Source organism: Octopus bimaculoides, chromosome 24 (genome assembly GCF_046866305.1).
Source record: "Octopus bimaculoides isolate indiv1 chromosome 24, ASM4686630v1, whole genome shotgun sequence".
Classification (NCBI taxonomy): Eukaryota; Metazoa; Mollusca; class Cephalopoda; order Octopoda; family Octopodidae; genus Octopus; species Octopus bimaculoides.
In genome coordinates this window covers 7859613-7880335 of record NC_142951.1, presented here as the reverse complement: position 1 = coordinate 7880335, position 20723 = coordinate 7859613, and the positions used below count along the sequence as shown (strand labels likewise).

The 20723-nt window shown below is 40.0% G+C and overlaps 1 protein-coding gene across 3 annotated transcripts in view; it reads left to right on the top strand.

Annotated features, from left to right (window-relative positions):
- LOC106883315 (uncharacterized) overlaps positions 1-20723 on the top strand; it is a 27113-nt gene extending 6390 nt beyond the window's left edge. For 2 of the 3 annotated variants that reach the window (XM_014934278.3, XM_014934277.3), the window contains exons 2-5: positions 15040-15198; positions 16257-16386; positions 16783-16972; positions 18944-20723. In XM_014934278.3, the coding sequence (XP_014789764.1) occupies positions 15040-15198; positions 16257-16386; positions 16783-16972; positions 18944-20184 (1720 nt within the window). In that variant the 3' untranslated portion in view covers positions 20185-20723. Of the gene's footprint in view, positions 1-11698; positions 11830-15039; positions 15199-16256; positions 16387-16782; positions 16973-18943 lie in introns of those variants that run through there. The other variant, XM_052976773.2, reaches the window with a different exon arrangement.

The window sequence follows — 20723 nt, the reverse complement described above, 5'->3', positions numbered from 1 at the left end:
GTGGGTGAGAAAGAGTGAGGTGTACAGTGACAGAGATGGATGTCAGAAGTATGCAGGGATGACTATAGTGCATGGGAGGAAGCCGTTGACAGCAGATGTGGGATGAGAATGTTAGGAAGTAAAAGAGAGGATTGAAGATGGGGTAAAGCCATCTTAAAGTGTAGCTCAGAGGAGAGGGAGAGATAACTGGAGATATAGAACATGATAATCAATGGAGAATAAATTGGGAAAGGACAATATTGAAAACAAAGGATGGCTTTTAAAAGAGAGTGGTTCTAATGGGTGGGGGAGATAACTGGTTGTGCAAAGTGGGGTGGAGTGTGTATTCTCACTATCTCTCATACCCCTCCATATCTTATCTTTCCACCACTTATGAATATTCACCCTTATACCACCCCCAATCACTACATCCACTTTCCTTCACTAGGCCTTCCCCATCTTCATCCATCTCTTTACTTCAATCCTTTAGCATTTAAACTGGCCATATCCAACAAGAACATTCTACCTGTTTAATGTTCAAACCAACCAGACCCAGCCTCTCAAACCTGCCCTATAATGTCATTTTAAAAAATGAATAATCATATCATCAAAACCTTGAAGCTATGAGGTGATACATGATTAATTCAAAACAATGTGAATAAATTAGCATTACATTTGACAGAGTAATCTGAATGCTAAAGGGTTAATAATCACTTTCAGCCTGTCATTGTTTATGTCTCTTGTCACAACTTAATACTACCTGCGACACTTGCTCACAAGCCAACCACCACACTCTCTCTCTCTCCCTCCCTTCTGCCTTTTTCTCACTGTCCTCTCCCCTTCAGGTCTAATCCCGAGACCTTCCACACCTCTACCTTTGGTGACTCTTGATTATCATCATCATCCTATAACATCAGTTTTCCATGCTGGCATGGGTTGGGCGGTTGGACCAGAGCTAGCAACATGGAGAGCTGCACCAAGTTCTAGTCTGATTTGGCTTGGTTTCCATGGCTGGATGCCCTTCCTAATGCCAACCACTTTCCAATGTGTTCTGGGTGGGCTTTTAATGTGACACTGCACCAGCAACATGTGCTTTCTACATGGCACCGGTACAAAACTCTAGCAGGCCTATCTTCTTCACCAGGGGTTTTGGCCTAAGTGCATCTGCTGTGAAGGATGAGTCTCCTTGAGTACAGCAAGGTGCCAGGTATCTCAGTCCTTTGTCATCTTGTCTGAGAGATATCATCATCTCTTCCACCACACACACCTTCCATTTGTACCTTTATGTGAAATAGCCCTGGATTCCCCTTCTCACTAATCCCTTGTCCCTTACATACTCCTTCCACCAATTGTGTCTACCTTTACTCCCACCACCTCATCTTATTCTGCTATAAACCTGTTTCTCTCATCACTGTACCGAAAATCATTACATCCTTCCTCCAGTGATAGGGGGCGCCTTTAGTCCCTTTGGTTTTTGCATATTGCAAGGCAACCTCACTAGTGTTGGTGTCACAAAAAAATATACCCAGTACATTCTGTAAAGTGGTTGGTGTTAGGAAGAGCATACAGCCATAGAAACCATGCCAAAGCAGTTGTCAAATCATCCAACCCATGCCAGCATGGACAGCAAGCATTAAATGATGTTGATGAGGATCATTCAGTGGATTTGTTCTTTCTCATCTCATAACTCTCCGTTTAGTATTCTTCTAATCCCATGTTCTATCTACCAACTGTTTGCTTAGTAACTCATTTTTGTATCAGTGTCTTACACTAGTGAGAACGCTCACAATACCTACCAGGAGCCCATTATTCTGATGACGTTATCCAATCAGAAACCAGCAGCTTGAGAGCATTGTCCAGTAATGTTATCTGATAACCAGGTATTCTGATAAGGTGTAATAGTATTAAAATGCAAGTGTTTGTTTAAAGGTAAATCTACTTCTTGTCTTCAATCAATAACGTGCAAGTTACTTATTTCTAGAAACGTACTCTATACACACACATACGTAAGGATTTATCATCATCAACATCAGTTGTGGCGTGCAAGAGAGACGATTGCGCTGGTATGGACATGTGGTGAGAATGGAGGAGGATAGCTGCGTGAAAAAGTGCCACACCCTAACAGTTGAGGGAACCCGTGGAAGAGGTAGGCCCAGGAAGACCTGGGCTGAGGTGGTGAGGCAAGACCTTCGTACATTGGGCCTCACCGAGGCGATGACTACGGACCGAGACCTTTGGAAATGGGCTGTGCGTGAGAAGACCCGGCAAGCCAAGTAAGATCGTTGCCAGTGCCCCTGGACTGGTTCTTGTGCGGGTGGCACATGAGATGCACCATTTTGAGCGTGGCCGTTGCCAGTACCGCCTGACTGGCTCCTGTAGGATTTTCGAGCGAGATCGTTGCCAGTGCCCCTGGACTGGCTTGTGCGGGTGGCACATAAAAGACACCATTTCGAGCGTGGCCGTTTTCGTGCGGGTGACACGTAAAAGCACCCACTACACTCTCTGAGTGGTTGGCGTTAGGAAGGGCATCCAGCTGTAGAAACTCTGCCAAATCAGACTGGAGCCTGGTGTTGCCATCCGGTTTCACCAGTCCTCAGTCAAATCGTCCAACCCATGCTAGCATGGAAAGCGGACGTTAAACGATGATGATGATGATGATGATGATCATACATCCATTCTCTATGCTGGCACAGGTTGGACGGTTTGACAGAAGCTGGGCAGCTCTCCAGCTGGCCAGGCTCCATTTGTCTCTTTTGGCATGGTTTTTATGACCAGATGCCCTTCTTAATGCCAACCACTTTACAGAGTGTACTGAGTGCTTTTACGTGGCACCAGCACCCACAAGCCTGCAAGACTAGGACCTCCCAGCTGAGAGAGGGGTGCAGAGGACATGCCTGTATGCAGGGCAGCCACAATTTTAATTAGCCAGATGTGTCTTCTCAAGCACAGCAAACTGCCAGAAGTCTCAGTCCCTTGTCATCTCTATAAGGCCCAACGTCTGGAGATCCTTTATTACCTTTCACCATTTCCTTTATCAACTTTCATATTACTTACTTCCAAGCCAAATTGATCAGTTTTTTTCTCATCAGGATGAAAATTGACTGAATTTTGAATCATTGCTAATTAACAACCCTTTACACAATTCAAATTTAATCGCACTTATATTTGGGCCCATGCATGCCCATGGAGTCAGAGGTTTGTTTTGGATGTAAAGTACTGACAACTTACATTTTTATTACTCCTTAGCTCATAAACAAGCAAAAAAAAAAAAAAACAGTTGTACTATACACGGAGTATTGTCTCCATTAAAAATACTCTTATTCTATATATATATATGTATGTATATCACTTAGGCAGAAGGGTAGTGGCTCTAACACTTTAAAAAGCCTCGGAAACTACAAACCAGAGATCTGGCATGAATGCTTGCAAACAGAATATGCTCAGGAGACCTAAGGGTAGACTGGAGCACCGCCTTTAGTCAAATCAAATCGACCTCAGGACTTATTCTTTGTAAGCCTAGTACTTATTCTATCGGTCTATTTTGCCGAACCGCTAAGTGACGGGGACATAAACACACCAGCATCGGTTGTCAAGCGATGTTGGGGGGACAAACTCAAACATATACACACACACACACACACACATATATATATATATATATATATATATATACATATATACGACTGGATTCTTTCAGTTTTTGTCTACCAAATCCACTCACAAGGCCTTGGTTGGCTCGAGGATATAGCTGAAGACACTTGCCAGTCCTCAGTCAAATCGTCCAACCCATGCTAGCATGGAAAGCAGACGTTAAATGATGATGATATATAAAAGACCACTGCCATGCTTAGCACCAACACTTAGCCCTTGGCTGACTTTAGCAGAGTACAACTTGGTTGCCAGGCAGTTGAGCCAGATCACCAGTCTGAGAATAATTTCTCTCCACCCATCTTGAAGGCCATGTACAACATGGGCACTAAGTTATTAAACCCTTTAACATTCATATCACTCTTATTAAATGCAATGCTTAATTTATTGACGTTGTTTTGAATTGATTTTGCATTATCTCATAGCTTTAACATTTCCAATGATGTAGTTTATTTGTAGAAAGATATTGAAAAGCAGGTGTGAGAGACCGGATCTGGCTGATTTTAACATAAAACAGGTAGAATATTTGGGCTGATTATGGAGGAAACCTGCCAGTCACCTGTTCATCTACCAGTCTGGTGGGCACACTAGTCAGATTGACCACATTCTCACCAGGGAACAAGAAAAATGGCTACTTATAAATGCCAAAATTTTCCCAGGTGAAGAACCCCCCCACCCCACCCCACACACAACATAGGTTAGTAGTTAGCAACTTTAGGATCAGGGCTAAATGGCTGCCCACAAGATAACCAGCGTGGAAAAGAAGGTTCTGGAAGCTTAAGGATCCTCTGAATGGACAGAGATTTAGAGTTGTATTGAAGCTTTTGACATAAAAGCGGAGTATATAATGTTGAGAACGACTGGAGGTTCCTACGGGATAACCTGTTGAGGGCTACCGACCAGATCCATGGCTGGTGCAAAGTCCCTTCTTGACCTTAGGTAACATGGTGGTAGAACAATGTAGTTGACAGGGCCATTAGGGAAAAGAAACAGGCATGGAAGGACTGGAAGTGTGGTGGTAGCAGGAAACTGTCTGAGATTGACAGAAGGGAAGCTAGGAAACAGGTTTACTTAGCCAGAGGGGAAGTGGGTAAGAGAAAATTTGCCAATGTTTTGCATTGTGAGAACCAGAGACTTGAAGTGTTTTGAATTGCAAGACAGTGTGTGTGAGAGAGAATCATGATGTCCGGAGAGAAATGTGTCAGCATGGATGATGGCTCACTTGCATTTAATGAGGCTGCAAAGAGAGAGGCCACTATGAAAGGTTGCTAAATGAAGAGAATGAAAGAGAGTCTGCCAAATGTCGACCCAACAGAGGGACCAGCTATTCGAATTGACAGTACCATTGGGCCTCTCAGAGGCAATGACAAGTAACTGAGACCTTTGAAGATATGCCATGCTTGAGAAGACTCGGCAAGCCAAGTGAGATCATAGCCATGGCTATTGCCAGTGTTGCATAACTGGCCCGTTTAAAAGCACCCTTCAATCATCAGGAAATATGTCATGCTTGTGAAGACCTTTTGAACCAAGTGAAATCGTAGCTGTGGCCACCTAACTGGTACCCTTGTCAGTGGCACGTAAAAAACACCATTTGAGCGTGGCTACTGCCAGTGCCGCCTGAATGGTCCCCATCCATGCCAGTGGCACATAAAACACACCCGCTGCACTCTCAGAGTGGTTGGTGTTAGGAAGGGCATCCGGTTGTAGAAACTTTGCCAGATCATATTGGAGCCTGGTGCAGCCTCCTGGCTTGCCAGTCCTCAGTCAAACCATCCAACCCATATCAGCATGGTAAGCAGACGTTAAACGACGATGATGATGACGGCTGTTTTAAATGCCAAAAAGTGAAGTAAATATTTAAAATTCTTTCAAGTTTCTCAATCATTTGCATCTCATATCATGTATTAAAGAAATCCATTTGTACTTTTTGACAACTTTTGTCAAGACAGTTTCCAAATCCTGTTTTACATTTTGTCCTGCTCTTTACTCTCTGAGTTCAAATTCTACTAGCTTCAACTTTGCTTTCCATCCTTTCGGGGGTCAATAAAATAAAGTACCACTCCAACACAGAACTCTGTGGTATCAGCGAACTAACTCCTTCCTCTAAAATTGCTGGCTTTGTGCCAAAATTTGAAATGATATTTTTAGCTGTTCTAAAGGCGGTGAGCCAACAGAATTGATAGCACACCAGCAAAATGTTTAGCAGTATTTTTGTCCATCTTTACATCCTGAGTTCAAATTCTGCCAAGGTCAACTTTGCTTTGCATCCTTTCGGGGGAGTGTGGGTGTCAATGAAATAAGTACCAGTTGAGGACTGGGATTGATGTAATCAACTTCTCCCCACCCCCGCCCCGAACTTGCTGGACCTTTGCCAAATTTGGAAACCAATATCTTTAGCTATTCTCTAACCTGCCAAACCTCTGCTTGTCATCTGTATTATGACTTCCTCACACTATAACCTTTATTTCTCTCTCTTCCTCACCTTCAATCTCATATTAACCACACTAGTCTGACCTATATTCCCATTCTTCCAGCCGTTTTACTTCACTTTTCCTCTTTACAATGAGGGTTTATAGGGTACACAGACTATTGTATTATTATGACATGATTTCTTACATATGACAGACAGTACAAAGCTTATATTGAAAGTGTGCACAGAATTCTAGTAGTTATTTTAAAGCTTGTACAGCTCATGAAGGAACCCCTGCCTGCTAAAACTAGCAGTCAAATCTCCCTCAAATTACACCCTACTGCCTTAAAAACAATGAAGCACATATTGGTTAGTGTAATGTTAAACATAATGCAAAATGGCAGGACAATCATGGCTTGAATATTTTTGCTTACTGGTTGCCTCAATCAGAGATAACCTAGAGCTACAGAACAGCCTACACTGGCAGTTTTGATAATTATAGCTACCATTTTTAGCCGGTTCTCTACATGGATGCTTGACTTGCTAGAAACAGCAGCCGAGTTTCTCTCATCATATCCAACCAACTTAAAATTTGGAAACCTTGGATAATGTCATCATCAACATTGTTTAACATCTGCCTTCCATGCTGGCATGAGTTGGATGGTTTGACAGGTGCCGGCCAGATAGAAGACTACACCAGTCTTGTGTCTTTTTTTTTTTGGCATGGTTTTTACAGCTGGATGCCCTTCCTAACATCAACTACCCCGCAGAGTGGACTGAGTGCTTTTTATGTGGCACCAGCACAGGCAAGCTCAGTTTTGGCAAGGTTTTTACATTTGGATGCCAACCACTTTACAGTGTGTGCTGGATGCTTTTTATGTGGCACCAGCACTGACAGGGTCACCGAGTAACTTGCAAGACAAGGAATTTTTGATAGGGGAAGGAGTATTGGATGGAGGAGGTGATCTTGTGTCAGATGATGAAAGGTTAGAATGTGACAGAGAGAGAAACAGGTGTCTTGCTATTGAGGATGTACGTGATTACCCAGCCAGAGAGAGAGAGGTAACAAGGAAGGACAGGAACAGGTGTGCTGTTGTTAAGGAGATACTTGGTTACCTAGCCAGAGGGAAGAGCAAGAGGAGAGAGTGAGGGTTGGCAACAGGAAGGGTGTCCAGCTATAGAAAATTCTAACCAACCCATGTGAGCATGGAAAAGTGAATGTACAGGAGTGGCTGTGTGGTAAGTAGCTTGCTTACCAACCACATGGTTCCGGGTTCAGTCCCACTGTGTGGCACCTCGGGCAAGTGTCTTCTACTATAGCTTCAAGCTGTCGTATATATATGTGTATGTCTGTGTTTATTGCCCTGCCGTTGCTTGACAACCGATGCTGGTGTGTTTATGTCCCCGTAACTTAGCGGTTTGGCAAAAGAGACCAATAGAATAATTACTAGGCTTACAAAGATTAAGTCCTAGATTCAATTTCTTCGACTAAAAGCCTTTAAGGCAGTGCTCCAGCTTGGCCACGGTCAAATTACCGAAACAAAAGAACGAAAATAAAAACTATGGTGACGACATCATCATCGCCACCTCTATATTTTACATTTCCCACTCTACAGACAATTGGTTGGCTTTTGAGAAGTACTCTCATCCTCCGTCCCTAATGTATATTCTCCTCTTGCATGGAACTGTCGAAATTTGCAAAAGCTATCCAACCATTTAACAATAGATCAAAACCATCTGACCATGCATGGAGCAGAATAAATTCATTACAATGTATGAAACCTGCAAAATAATTATAGAACAATTACAGGCATAGGCATGGCTGTGTGGTTAAGAAGTTTGCTTTGTAACCATGTGGTTTCATGTTCATTCTCACTGTCCAGTGTCTTCTATAACAGAAGACAGTTGCCCAGATGTCTCCTGCCATAGAACCCTGGACTGACAAATGATTTGTGAGTGAATTTGGTAGATGGAAACTTCATAGCAGCCCGTTGTGTATGTATGTGTGTGTGTATTATTCTTCAGCCATGTAACAACACACACGTTTCCTTCTCTCCAGACTTTTTCCACTTTCTGCTTTCTGATGAAGAGCCAGGCTCAGAAAGTCACCCCCCCCCCCCCCGCCTCCTTTTTTTTTTTTTCCTATCTTAAACCTTTCTCTGAGCATCAATCTAATACATTCACTGTGTACATCCCTTTGACTTTTGTTATTTTTCCTGTTTTTTTTTTCTTTGCATTTATATATAATCTTAAAAACAATTCACCCATTAGCATTTAAACCAGCCATATCTGGCCCAAATATTCTACCTATTTTATGTTCAAACTGGCCAGATCCAGCCTCTCACACCTAACCTACAATGTCATTCTAAAAATGAACAGCCACATCAAAATCTTGAAGCTACAAGATACAAGAAAGTGTGTGATTATTCAAAACAATGTGAATAAATAAGCAATGCATTTGACAATAATCTGAATGCTAGAAGATTCAAAAAATTATAAGAGGTTAAAGTGAAATAATTGTATCTTACTTTCAGCTTAACTCTGTAATGCCTAAATTATCAATAAAAAATATTGATTGATCGATCTTCAGTTTATTCTTAGTTAGGCTGGAAAATGGATAATTGTGATGTTAAAAAATTAAATTTTCTATTCAGTTGGAAAAACTTGTCAATAAGTACTCAGCCACCTTGAGTATCTTTGACACTGAGTAATGCAGATTCACAGGTGATCTATAATCATAATAAAGTTTATATTTATTGTATTGAGTACTCTGTACTTTGACATATGAAACTTACTTGATCACCACACACACACACACACACACCATTTCTGAAATACAAAACGTATTCGAGCCAGTTGTCATCTGGGAAAATCTTTTTCAGAATTGTCAACAGGAGTGGCTGTGTGGTAAGTAGCTTGCTTACCAACCACATGGTTCCGGGTTCAGTCCCACTGCGTGGCACCTTGGGCAAGTGTCTTCTACTATAGCCTCGGGCCAACCAAAGCCTTGTGAGTGGATTTGGTAGGTGGAAACTGAAAGAAGCCCGTTGTATGTATATATATATATATATATATATGTGTGTGTGTGTGTGTCTGTGTTTACGTCCCCGTAACTTAGCGGTTCGGCAAAAGAGACCGGTAGAATAAGTACTATGTTTACCGAGAATAAGTCCTGGGGGTCGATTTGCTCGACTAAAAGGCGGTGCTCTAGCATGGCCCCAGTCAAATGACTGAAACAAGTAAAAGAGTTATAAAGTGAGCAAATGCAGATTTGTGACGGCAAAGAGTATATACAGCTCTTTGACAAAGCTTGACCCTTGTGACCTCACAATTAAAACATTAAGGGAGCATTCATAATACCAATTTTCATAAGAAGTAGTTAAAGGTTCAACAAAGCCTGACTCTCCTGGTTTGCAATTATATTTATACTAAATCAAGCACAGCATAAGCATATCTGCAGGAAAATTCCACAAACATGGGACATGTATAATGTCAAGAGCCACAGGAATGTGATGTTTATTAACATCTAATTGTATAAGGAACATTTCTGTCGATATGACTTGTTTCCACTTTTGTAGTTGCATTTACTTTCAATGATATTGAAAAGTTATGTTTTCAACATTATGTCCAGCTGCATTTGATTTAACCAATTCTATCCTTAGATATGGTGAAAAATGGTCATTTGAGTTTGGGAAAAATCTTAATGTGATAGAGCAAAATGGATTTCATATCACTAGCAGGGAGATAAATCCCCACTATCTCCAGCACCAGGACCACCAGATCACAATTTCAACCTTTCTTGTCCAATGATGAATGCTCAGCCGCTAGAAATAGCAGCCTGTCTCTGTCAGCGATATATAGAAAAACAGTGCCAGAACAAGCACTGGTGTTACAATTAACCGGTGGGCTTGTTAAAAAATATTAATGACAGAGAGCATTTTGTACCAAAAGCTAATGTGAGAATTTATCTCATGATATCTACCGCAGTATAGTTTTTCTAACATCCACATTCAGGTGGGAATAAATATTACCTTTCAGTATTAATACTGCCTCTGTTGCTAATATATATATTGATTTGTGTTTCTGTTAGTATCACTATTCTGCTACATCTTGGTAGACTCATAGTTTCATGTCAGGGACACCCATGGCTGTGTGCATAAATGTTTGTTTTACAACCATGTGCTTCCTGATTTGATCTCACTGCACAGTAGTACAGTGTCTTCCACTATCACCCTAGGATAACCAATACTTTGTGAAATTTGAGAGGGGAAAACCATGCAGGATGCCATTGTGTGTGTGTGATTAGAATGTCACAAAAAACAATCACAATCCCAAAAAACAACCTCCTTCGTTTTCTACAATGCCCTTCCTTGTATCTGGTAAACTTGCAAGGCCCCTCTTCCAAAATTCACTTGTCCATAGCAAAAAATACTCTTCCAGTACTGTTCTGACCTCATCTACAGAGTTCATATTTTTCCGTCCAAATGATTTTGCAGAATAAATGATAATCAGATGGGTCAATGTCCAATGAATATCGTGGGTGGGTCATCATTTTCCATTCAAACTATTCCAGCCTTTGGAATGTCATCTTTACTGTATGTGGCCGAGCATTATCCAGATGAAAGAAAACCTTTCATTTGAAACCAAAGATGGTCGTTTTTCTTCTAGCGCTGACTTAAGCCGCTCAAGCTGCTCACAGTAGATCTCCTTTGTTATCGTTTGGTTTGGATTTAAAAGTTCAAAGAGGACTAAACCTTTCATATCCCACCAAACAGATAACAACACCTTACATGGATGAAGACCTTCTTTAGCCTGGGGTGCCAGTGTTTCTCCTTTTCCCTACCTACTGTCTTCAGCATTTGACATTTTTATAGAGAACCCATTTCTCGTCACCAGTCACTATTCAATCCCAAAAAGGTTCATTCGTGAGATGTGGCAGCAAAGAAGAGCACACATTCACTCTCTGCATGCGATTAGACTCGGAAAGTTTGTGAGGAACCCATTGACCCAATTTGCTGACTTTTCCAATGGCACGCAGCTGTTGATGATTAGTTGAATGACCAAATCCAAGCTTCTCTGTTAGTTCCTCAACAGTTACAATGGGATTTTGTTCCACCAGGGTTTGCAGGATGTCCTCATCAAGCTCTACAGATCGTCCAGGATGAGGCTCATCTTCTAGGCTGTAGTTTTTAGCTCAGAATTTCTGGAACCAGTGTTGACACTTGCTTACACTTATTGTCCGATCTCCATAATTAATATTCCTTGCACTTTCCGTTGCGTTGTTGCCTTTATTGAACTCACAAAGCTAAAAATATGCTGAATATGCTCCTTTGTCACTTCCACTACAGCTTTGAAAAAATAACTGTTAAAATCGAACTGCACTCTTCAAAACTTGCACTAAGAATAAGGACAAGATAAAATTACTACCTGCTTTTATAGGAAGTTGATGCAGGTAGTCTATCCTGTCCCCAACGACTTTTGGTTCATGCAGTTGAAAATAGCTGCATTATTTATGGAATGACCCAATACTTTGTGGTATTTAATCTGCTTGATTTGCACAGACACTTTTGACATGAGAAATGAACTGAACCAGTGATAAAGCCTGTTAACCTATAATCAGCAATATAATTATAAATAAATTAACCCATTGATTCAGCTACCCTAATAATTTATAATATGAAATATCTATGTCATCTTATGCATATACTCTTTTATGTGTTTCAGTCATTTGACTGTGGCCATGCTGGAGCACCGCCTTTAGTCGAAGAAATCGACCCCGGGACTTATTCTTTGTAAGCCTAGTACTTATTCTATCGGTATCCTTTACCGAACTGCTAAGTTACAGGGACGTAAACACACCAGCATCGGTTGTCATGCGATGTTGGGGGACAAACATATACACACACATACATATGCATATATATGATGGGCTTCTTTCAGTTTCCGTCTACCAAATCCACTCACAAGGCTTTGGTCAGCCCAAAGCTATAGTAGAAGACACTTGCCCAAGGTGCCACGCAGTGGGACTGAACCCGGAACCATGTGGTTGGTAAGCAAGCTACTTACCACACAGCCACTCCTGTGCCTATATGATGAAATATGAACTGCATCCTGTTTCACAAGAGCTTTTTGAGGGCTGACAGCTGGCTCCAATTTCATTGCATGAAGCAGATAAGAGGGGGCAGGGGTTATTATTCTTTTAATGTTTACTTCCTGCAAAAGGGTTGTTCCCTCTTCTAGTCTTTGTAGGCTTTCTGAGAGACTACAGAGAACAACCATTCTGGTTTATGTTGAATTGAACATTTGAAAGTGAATGTCTACTGGGAAAATGTGAATGGAGTATAAATTTCAGAGAACTAAAGCTCTGGTGGTGTTGAAGGATAGGTTGGGGTGAGATAAGTAACTTGCCCTGAAGTGTGAGATATAGTAGAGGTATCAATAAAGAGGAGAAACTGATGAAGGTGATATGCAACTAGCTACTTCAGAGAAGCAGAAGCATGGTAGTAATAACAAAATAGGGCAGAGAAAGGAGATGTTGCATCTTTGGGCCAGATACTACAGTGTGATGGCCTTCATTTTGAGGTTTGTGCGCTTTGTAGCAGCAGTGCCCCAGATCGTAAAACAGTATTTCCTATGTAGATTCTTTGACTGGTTCCCTAGATTATGGTCAATAGCATTTGACTCCAGTATTTTTTTCTGTCAGCAGGTATTTATGAAACCTGGGCAGTAATTGAAGTCTGAATGTAGCCCATAAATTCCTCAATGCATTTTACATGATACTCTACCAGCTCTGCTATCTGCCCACCAATACAGAATACAAGTCTGTCTTTACTAACAGTTTGAGGATTTGTTGGGGGTGATCACAGCTGATATTCTGGTCAAACCAAGGAAACTATGTTTCAATTCGTTTCTCCAGTTCTCATGCTATCTGTTGATCACAACTCCTAACAAAAATATTGCTGGGGTTCTTTCCTCTCCCCACCCCACCCCTCGTGACAGGAGGTGAGATTTGAACCCAGGAAAATTCCATAAAGCATCCTCTATCGTGCTCTGACAATTCTGCTAATCCATCACTGAAAGGATGAAAGATTGTTGACCTTGGTGGGGCTTGAACTCAAAACTCTAAGAGTGTAAAGAAATATTGCAAAGCATGCTATCTAACAATGTAACAACTCTGTTGGTAGTACATCACCTATAATATGGTACATTTTCCTAATAGCTGGGCAAACTATGTCCAGAAACACAACAAGACACCACTACAGTAGACCTAAAATTATGGTCCCACTTCTGTAAAGTCAGTTTATGTTGATCAGTGATGTTTTAATTTGTATTCTTACTCCAACCACATCTTCTTGTTGTCTAGATCTGAGTGAACCCTGATCCAGCGTAACTATGGTCAGAGACATTCTAGTCTTTTACTTGTTTCAGTCATTAGAATGTGGCCATGCTGGAAGAATTTTAGTCACACAAATCGACCTCAGTACTTTTTTCTGTTAAAGCCTGATACTTATTCTATCAGTCTCTTGCCAAACAGTGTACTCTAATCTGACCTGGGCTGGTTGTAGACCTAGTGGGACCTCTACAATATTGCTAATTCAAAACATAAGATAATAAAGAGTGCCTCATTTCATCTAGGGATCCAAAACAGTTTGAAGTGGCCCCAAAGATTTTTAATGGCCTTGGTGGATTCAGGGGGACTCAGTTAAATTTAATGAATTTTTAGCTCTAAAATGACCCAATAGACCAAAAGAGGGTTTGATAAATTTAATAAAACTGTGTTGAATGAAAAAACATTTAAACAAGTAAAAAAGGAATTACAAATGATTTGTTTCATTGCTATAAATATTTTTTTTTAATTTTTAACTCCAACTTTTAGGCTTTGAGTTAGAGGGACTCCTGAGCCATAGCTTGTATTGGCCCATACATTAAGTCCAACCCTGCATCTGACCTATGATAGCATGGAAATGTAGACGATGAAATGATAATGATGAGTTAACCTTTAGCATGCTGTAGGTACAGCATGTCGCCATGTGAGTTTTCTCCCTCTCAATGGGATACAATGTGCCTAAGCATACTAATATGTCAACATGACATTTTCTCTAATTGGCAAATGAAATAGCATTGTTTTCTTATTTGTTGGTCATATATTGAATCTCCATTCTTACTCTCTCTCTCTCTCTCTCCCTCCCCCCCTCTCTCTCTCTCTCCATTTCCTGTTTCTCTTTCTTCTCACTCCTCTGAACACATTATTCATGTACATACATCGCTCTTATATTAACAAATTTTATAATATAAAAAGATGTTCATTGTTAATTAATTAATTAATTTGTTTTAATTATTATACAGGCATGGCTGTGTGGTTAAAGAGTACAATTTCCTAACCACACGTTTCCAAATTTGATTACACTACACATCTTAAGCAAGTGTCTTCTGTCTGAATCTCAGGCTAACTAGTGACAATTGCTTTGTGAATTTTGGTAAACAGCAGCTCGTCATATATACATATGTGTGTATATATATATATATATATATATATATCCAACTCCTCATATATATCTGGTTTATCACATGTTTCATCATCAGATCATTGAACAAACTGCCTTATTGTGTTTTGTCGCTTTATGCAAAGGTGAATTCAGTTGTTCCGTAAATAGAAGAGATAAATATAATCAACTGAGAAATCTCTTGAAGGTGATGCCAAAGTATCAGTGTAGCCCTGAGACACCATCACCAGTTGTCAAGCAATGGTGTGGGACAAACAGACGCAAAGACGTACACATATACGACTGGCTACTTTCGGTTTCCCTCTACCCAATCCACCGACAAGGCTTTGGTCAGCCTGAAGCTATAGTAGAAGACACTTGCGCAAGGTGCCACACAGTAGGACTGAGTCCAGAACCATGTGGTTGAGAAGCAAACTTCTGAACACACAGTCATCTCTGCGTCTATACACAGCTACGCCTGTAACTATATATATATATCTTATTTTTGTTTCTTTAAAGGAATGTGAAGAACATCCAGAAACTTAGTCAAAAGGAACTAGAATTGGGTTTAGTTGGCAAAAAATCTTGGCACGACCAGTACAAAGACAGTGCCTGGATATTTATTGGTGGACTCCCTTATGATTTGACAGAAGGAGATGTGATCTGCGTATTTTCACAGTAAGTCTTATGTTTGGTCTGTGTGTGTGTGTGTGTGTGTTGAATGTAAGATGTATTACACTGTGTAATAAAATTGTAATAGTTTTTTTGTGTTTGGTCAGTAAATGTTATTTTCTATTTGCTTCTATCTAGAAATTGAAGGAAATGATTATTATTCCCTTTAAACTTGATTACTTGATTCTTCAAGTGGAAAGCTAACTCCAAAAGTATTTTCTGACATTGTTTCTAATGAAACAAAATGCCAATGTATTTCTATTAATTTTTTAAATAATCGAAAATTTAGAAGGATTTAACTATATTTGCCATTATAACTTAGTCACTATATTTGGGACATAACTTAATCCTTTCATTACCATATTTCTGTTGAAATATGTTGCCTTTGTTTCAATTACTTTTGAATGTAATGAGGCATTTAGTAAAATAACTTCGTCATAATCTGAATGCTAAAGGGTTAGATCAGGAATTTTGCATCTGAGAATCGGAGTTCCGAGGTGGGTTGGTATCAAAAGGGTTAATCGGTTCTTGCATGTAAAATTATGGTGTAATGTTTCAGTTTAAATATGAATGTGACACGTAAAAAGCACCCAGCACACTTTCTTAAGTGGTTGGCATTAGGAAGGGCATCCATCCATAGAAACCATGACACAACAGACAATTGGAGTCTGGACAGCTCCATGTCAAACTGTCCAACCCATGCCAGCATGGAAAGCAACCCAACTGAAACTAGCTCTGGCTCTAAGTACAAATGTCTTGTTTTCATAAGTTTTGAATTAAAATCTTCCCCCAAACCTTAGTCACAATCTATGTTCCTAACACTAACTTAACGATAACTAAGTTATTTTACTAAATTCTTTGTTATATTTAAAATTAATTGAAAGAAACACAGAGCATCTCAGAATATATACAGTAACAAAAGGGTTAAATGATGATAATATTGATGAAGTTTTGTATTCTAGAACCAAGAAAATGGAAATGTCTGAGTTTATAACATAACAGTTAATCACTTGGTCAACACAAACTCCCTGATTCATTGTTATTTCATTGATGTCTAATTTTAGATATGGTGAAGTTGTGAACATTAACCTGGTTCGGGATAAGAAAACTGGTCAGTCATTGGGCTATGGCTTTCTCTGCTATGAAGACCAAAGAAGTACAGTTCTGGCTGTTGACAACCTTAACGGTATAAAGGTAAGTGAACTACTCCTCCATACCTATGATTTTATCAAATATTAGCACAAACCAGTGAGCTTATCACCACGTGGTCCCTTGATTGATCCACATTACTCCATAAGGATCATAGGGCCGATTCTCTGGTGTATATATTCCTCCTTGGACATTTTGAATTAATCAAGCATTATCTTGTGGCTTTGAGAGTTCAATGATGTGATTGTTTTATTTTTAGAATGAGATTGTAAGTTAGGTACGATAAGCCAGATCAAGATAGTTTGAACATAAAACAAGTAGAATATTTGGGCCAGACATGGCTGTTTTAAATGCTAAAAGGTTAAATCTTCTCATAAGATATTGAAAATCTTTTTTGCTTTTTTTTCAAGCCCTTTTCTTTCTTTTTTCCATGTATTGTAGATACTAAGTCGCACAATACGGGTAAACCATGTTGAAAATTACCGACAACCAAAAGATACTGGGGAAGAGAGCAACACTGTGAAGAAATTACGGATTGAAGGTTGTGCTCCTAAAATTCAAGACTCCTCGTCTTCAGAAGAAGGGGAAGTCAAAGATTCCCCTCCCTCTCCGCCAAAAAGAACAAAGAAAGGTAAAACAGATTGAAATGATTCTAAATTACACACATACAGGAAACAGATCATATACAGGGTGTCCACAAGGTCTGGGTACATGGAGTAAATAAAATCATAACATAAACAATTAAATATAAGAAATTAATAATTTCTTAAAGTGTGTGTTAATCTCCATGTACCCAGACTTTGTGGACACCCTGTGTATATATATATATATATATATATATATATACACACACATACAAGCTAGTTCTATCAATACACCATACTTAATCTATGTGCATAGTTGAAAAGCCAGAAGTTGCAGTTTTCGTCTGGGAAGATGTCGTCATCATCATTTAATGTTTGTCTTTCGTGCTGGCATGGGTTAGACATTTTCACAGGATCTAGTGAGTTGTAGGACCCATGCCAAGGGTTCAGCATGGTTTCTACAGTACGATGCCCTTCCTAATGCCAACCAGTTTGTGCTGGGAGCTTTTTTTCATGCCACTGACACTAGTGAGACCACCAAGTAACTTGCAATATCAGAAAAGGAAAAGAGAAATGCCCCTTCAGCTAATTGGGAGTATTTGAGCAGGTGGGGCCTCTCAACACACACAGAATTATAAAATATTTAGATATCAGTAAATTAATAGGGGTTTTTCTTTCTTTCTTTCTTTCTTTCTTCTAACCAGTATCATTTACCATTGAAATCATCAATGCAATATCAAGTGCATGATAACTCCAGTCCTGCTCAGAATCAATAAAAACCTAGACATCACATAGACAGAAAGCCTTTGTAAATGATCCTGAAATATTGCTCTAATCATTTTATCTATGTCCTGTGTATCTTTCTCTAATTAAAAGATTAATAATATCACACAATTCTGACTCACTACTTGAAGCATTAACTGTTATGCTCAAAAACTGAAAGCAGCAAAACGAAAATCCAGAGAAAATCCCAATTCATAAAATGTAAAAATTAAAACACTTGAAAGACATATATATATAAATTTTTAGTTGAGTGAATCAACCCAGTACTTTTTTTTTTAAACCTCGTACTTATTCTGTTGGTCTCTTTTGCCAAATTGCTAAGTTATAGTTGTAAACACACCACCACCAGTTGTCAAGCAGTGGGCGGGGGAGCAAAGAGACACACATTCATATATCGGTCTATATGTGTGTATGTGGCCGTTGCCAGAACCGCCTGACTGGCCTTCGTGCCATAAAAGCACCCACTACACTCTCGGAGTGGTTGGCTTTAGGAAGGGCATCCAGCTGTAGAAACTCTGCCAAATCAGATTGAAGCCTGGTGTAGCCATCTGGTTTCACCAGTCCTCAGTCAGATCATCCAACCCATGCTAGCATGGAAAGCGGACGTTAAACAGTGATGATGATATAAACCTGTCATATATATATGACAGATTTCTTTCAGTTTCATCTACCAAATCCACTCACAGGGCTTTGGTTGGCTCAAGGCTATAGTAGAAGACACCTGCCCAAGGTGTTACGCAGTAAGACTGAATCTTGAACCCAAGTGGTTGGTATGTGAGCTTCTTACCACACTGCCACGCCTATGCCTATATATATATATGTATATACATATAAAACACACACACACACACACCTATTTATTATCATTAATATCTTATCATCGACTCTTCCATGCTTGCATGGGTTGGACAGAATTTGTTGACACAGATTTTCTATAGCCAGATATCGTTTCTTATCTCCAACCCTTTCCTGTTTCAAGATGAATGAAAGACTCCACTTGCATGACAATAACATTTGTTTTCAACTATCACACGATTTCATGGCAAGGAGGCAGTAACACACACACACATGACAAGCTTCTTTCAGTTTCCATCAATAGAAATCACCGAAAAAAGTTTTGATCAGAACCATGTATTTAGGAAGCAAGCTTCTTACCCATGGTGTTTTATTTTTTTTAACTTCTTGAAAATATATATTGTTTCTGATGATATTAATTCACCTATTTCTATTTTCAGATAAACTTGAACGCAAAATTCGGAAAAAGTCCAAAAAGCGCAAGAAAAAGAAATCTGAATCCAAAAGAGAAGATTCGGATGATTCTTCGTCTAAATCGAGCAGTAATTCTCAAGTTGGTGCAAGTTCCGGTGCTTATGTATCCGATGTTGAAGTAACTCACAGAGGCCATGCAGAATCTCCAAATTCAACCATGAACAAGTATTCGCAACATCCTGTCCCCTCCCGCAGAACAAACAACAACAACAACCTAAGCACGAAGGCACCGTTTTGCCCCAAGCGGAAATACAATGACTGCAATGAAAAATACGATTCCAAGTCACGGTTTGTAGCCTCGTCTTCATCAAATACGTATGGAGATGCTGGCAACCGTGTCCGCCCACAGGACAACAGATTTGACGGCCGGAGAGAATACAGCAGGAATAACAATGATAGGTTTACCAATTCGTGGAGCAACAGATTTGACGGGGTACGACACACTACCTACGGGATTCGTTCACCACACAAAGAGAGACAAGAATTCAGAGATTATGAACAAGACGAGTACAGGGAAGAGGTGAGGGAGTCTGACCGAGTGTCCAGGTATTCAACGCGTGGCGAGAGCTATCGTGGCCGAGAGGATGTCTATGCACGGCGTGAGTCTGGCTATGGGAGAGGAACCTATCCATCGAGGGGTGGAGGTGTTTATGTACAACGAGAAGGTGGCTATCCGCCACGGGAAGGCGGTACCGGCTTACTCAGAGATCCTGTCTTTCCTCCAAGAGACCCCAACTATGCCCATAGAGGAGGAGAAACTGGGTTCCCTCAACGGGACAGCAATTATCAACCGAGAAACTCCGGTTACTCTCAGAGAGACGACAATTATTCTAGAGACAATCGACATGGGAAAAGAGACGAGAGCTATTCACAGCGAGACGGAAGGTTTCAGTCAAGAGACACCGGTTACCTGCAGAGAGAAACAACAAACTACAGACAAAGAGGCACTCTTTACGTGGAGCGGGAACGTGTTTACCCGCAAAGAGACAGAAATTACACGGAAAGGATCCGTACTGGTACAGAGAGAAGTCGGAACTATTCTGATGGGCCAAGCACAGACCACGTGAGGGTTGGTGGGGAAGACTATCGCAGAGAACGATCGTATCGACTCAGTGATGACTCTAGGGAACGCAACTACAACAGGAAACCCGAGTATGAGCGTGACAGAAAACGCAGCGACCGGCCTTATGAAAGGAGAGAGCGATAGCCTTTATCAGAGACCTTAGGATTTTAAACAGAAACAAAAACAAAATTGAAATTTCTATTAAAAAAAATCAACAAAAAGCATGTTATATAAAATTTGTTAGCTTTCTAAGATGACCTTGATTATAATTTATTGAAAGCTAAGTAAATCTGGTTTTATACAAGCAAAAGAAAAAGAATACAACCTTCCAGTGAAAAGATTTCATATTGTTTCTTAAATCATTATGGTTACATGGTAGTGTTAACCACCATCTCCCTGTCACCCCACCTCCCACCTTTCACACATGCATATTTTTCATGTTGAAAAAAATTTTTTTTTTTTTCAAAAATATACATTGATGGATATCATTAGGCACATGCACACTCAGTTACATACACACACACAAACATCTGTTTCTGTGTCAGCAAAAATTTTTTTAATCTTCTGTGACTTCAGAAGAAAAAAAACTAAGACTTCTTTGAATAAATAGTTTATTTACAGAACTAAAGTGCAAAGAATGGAGATTCTTAGATTGATTAAAAAAACTCTCATCAATTCATAAA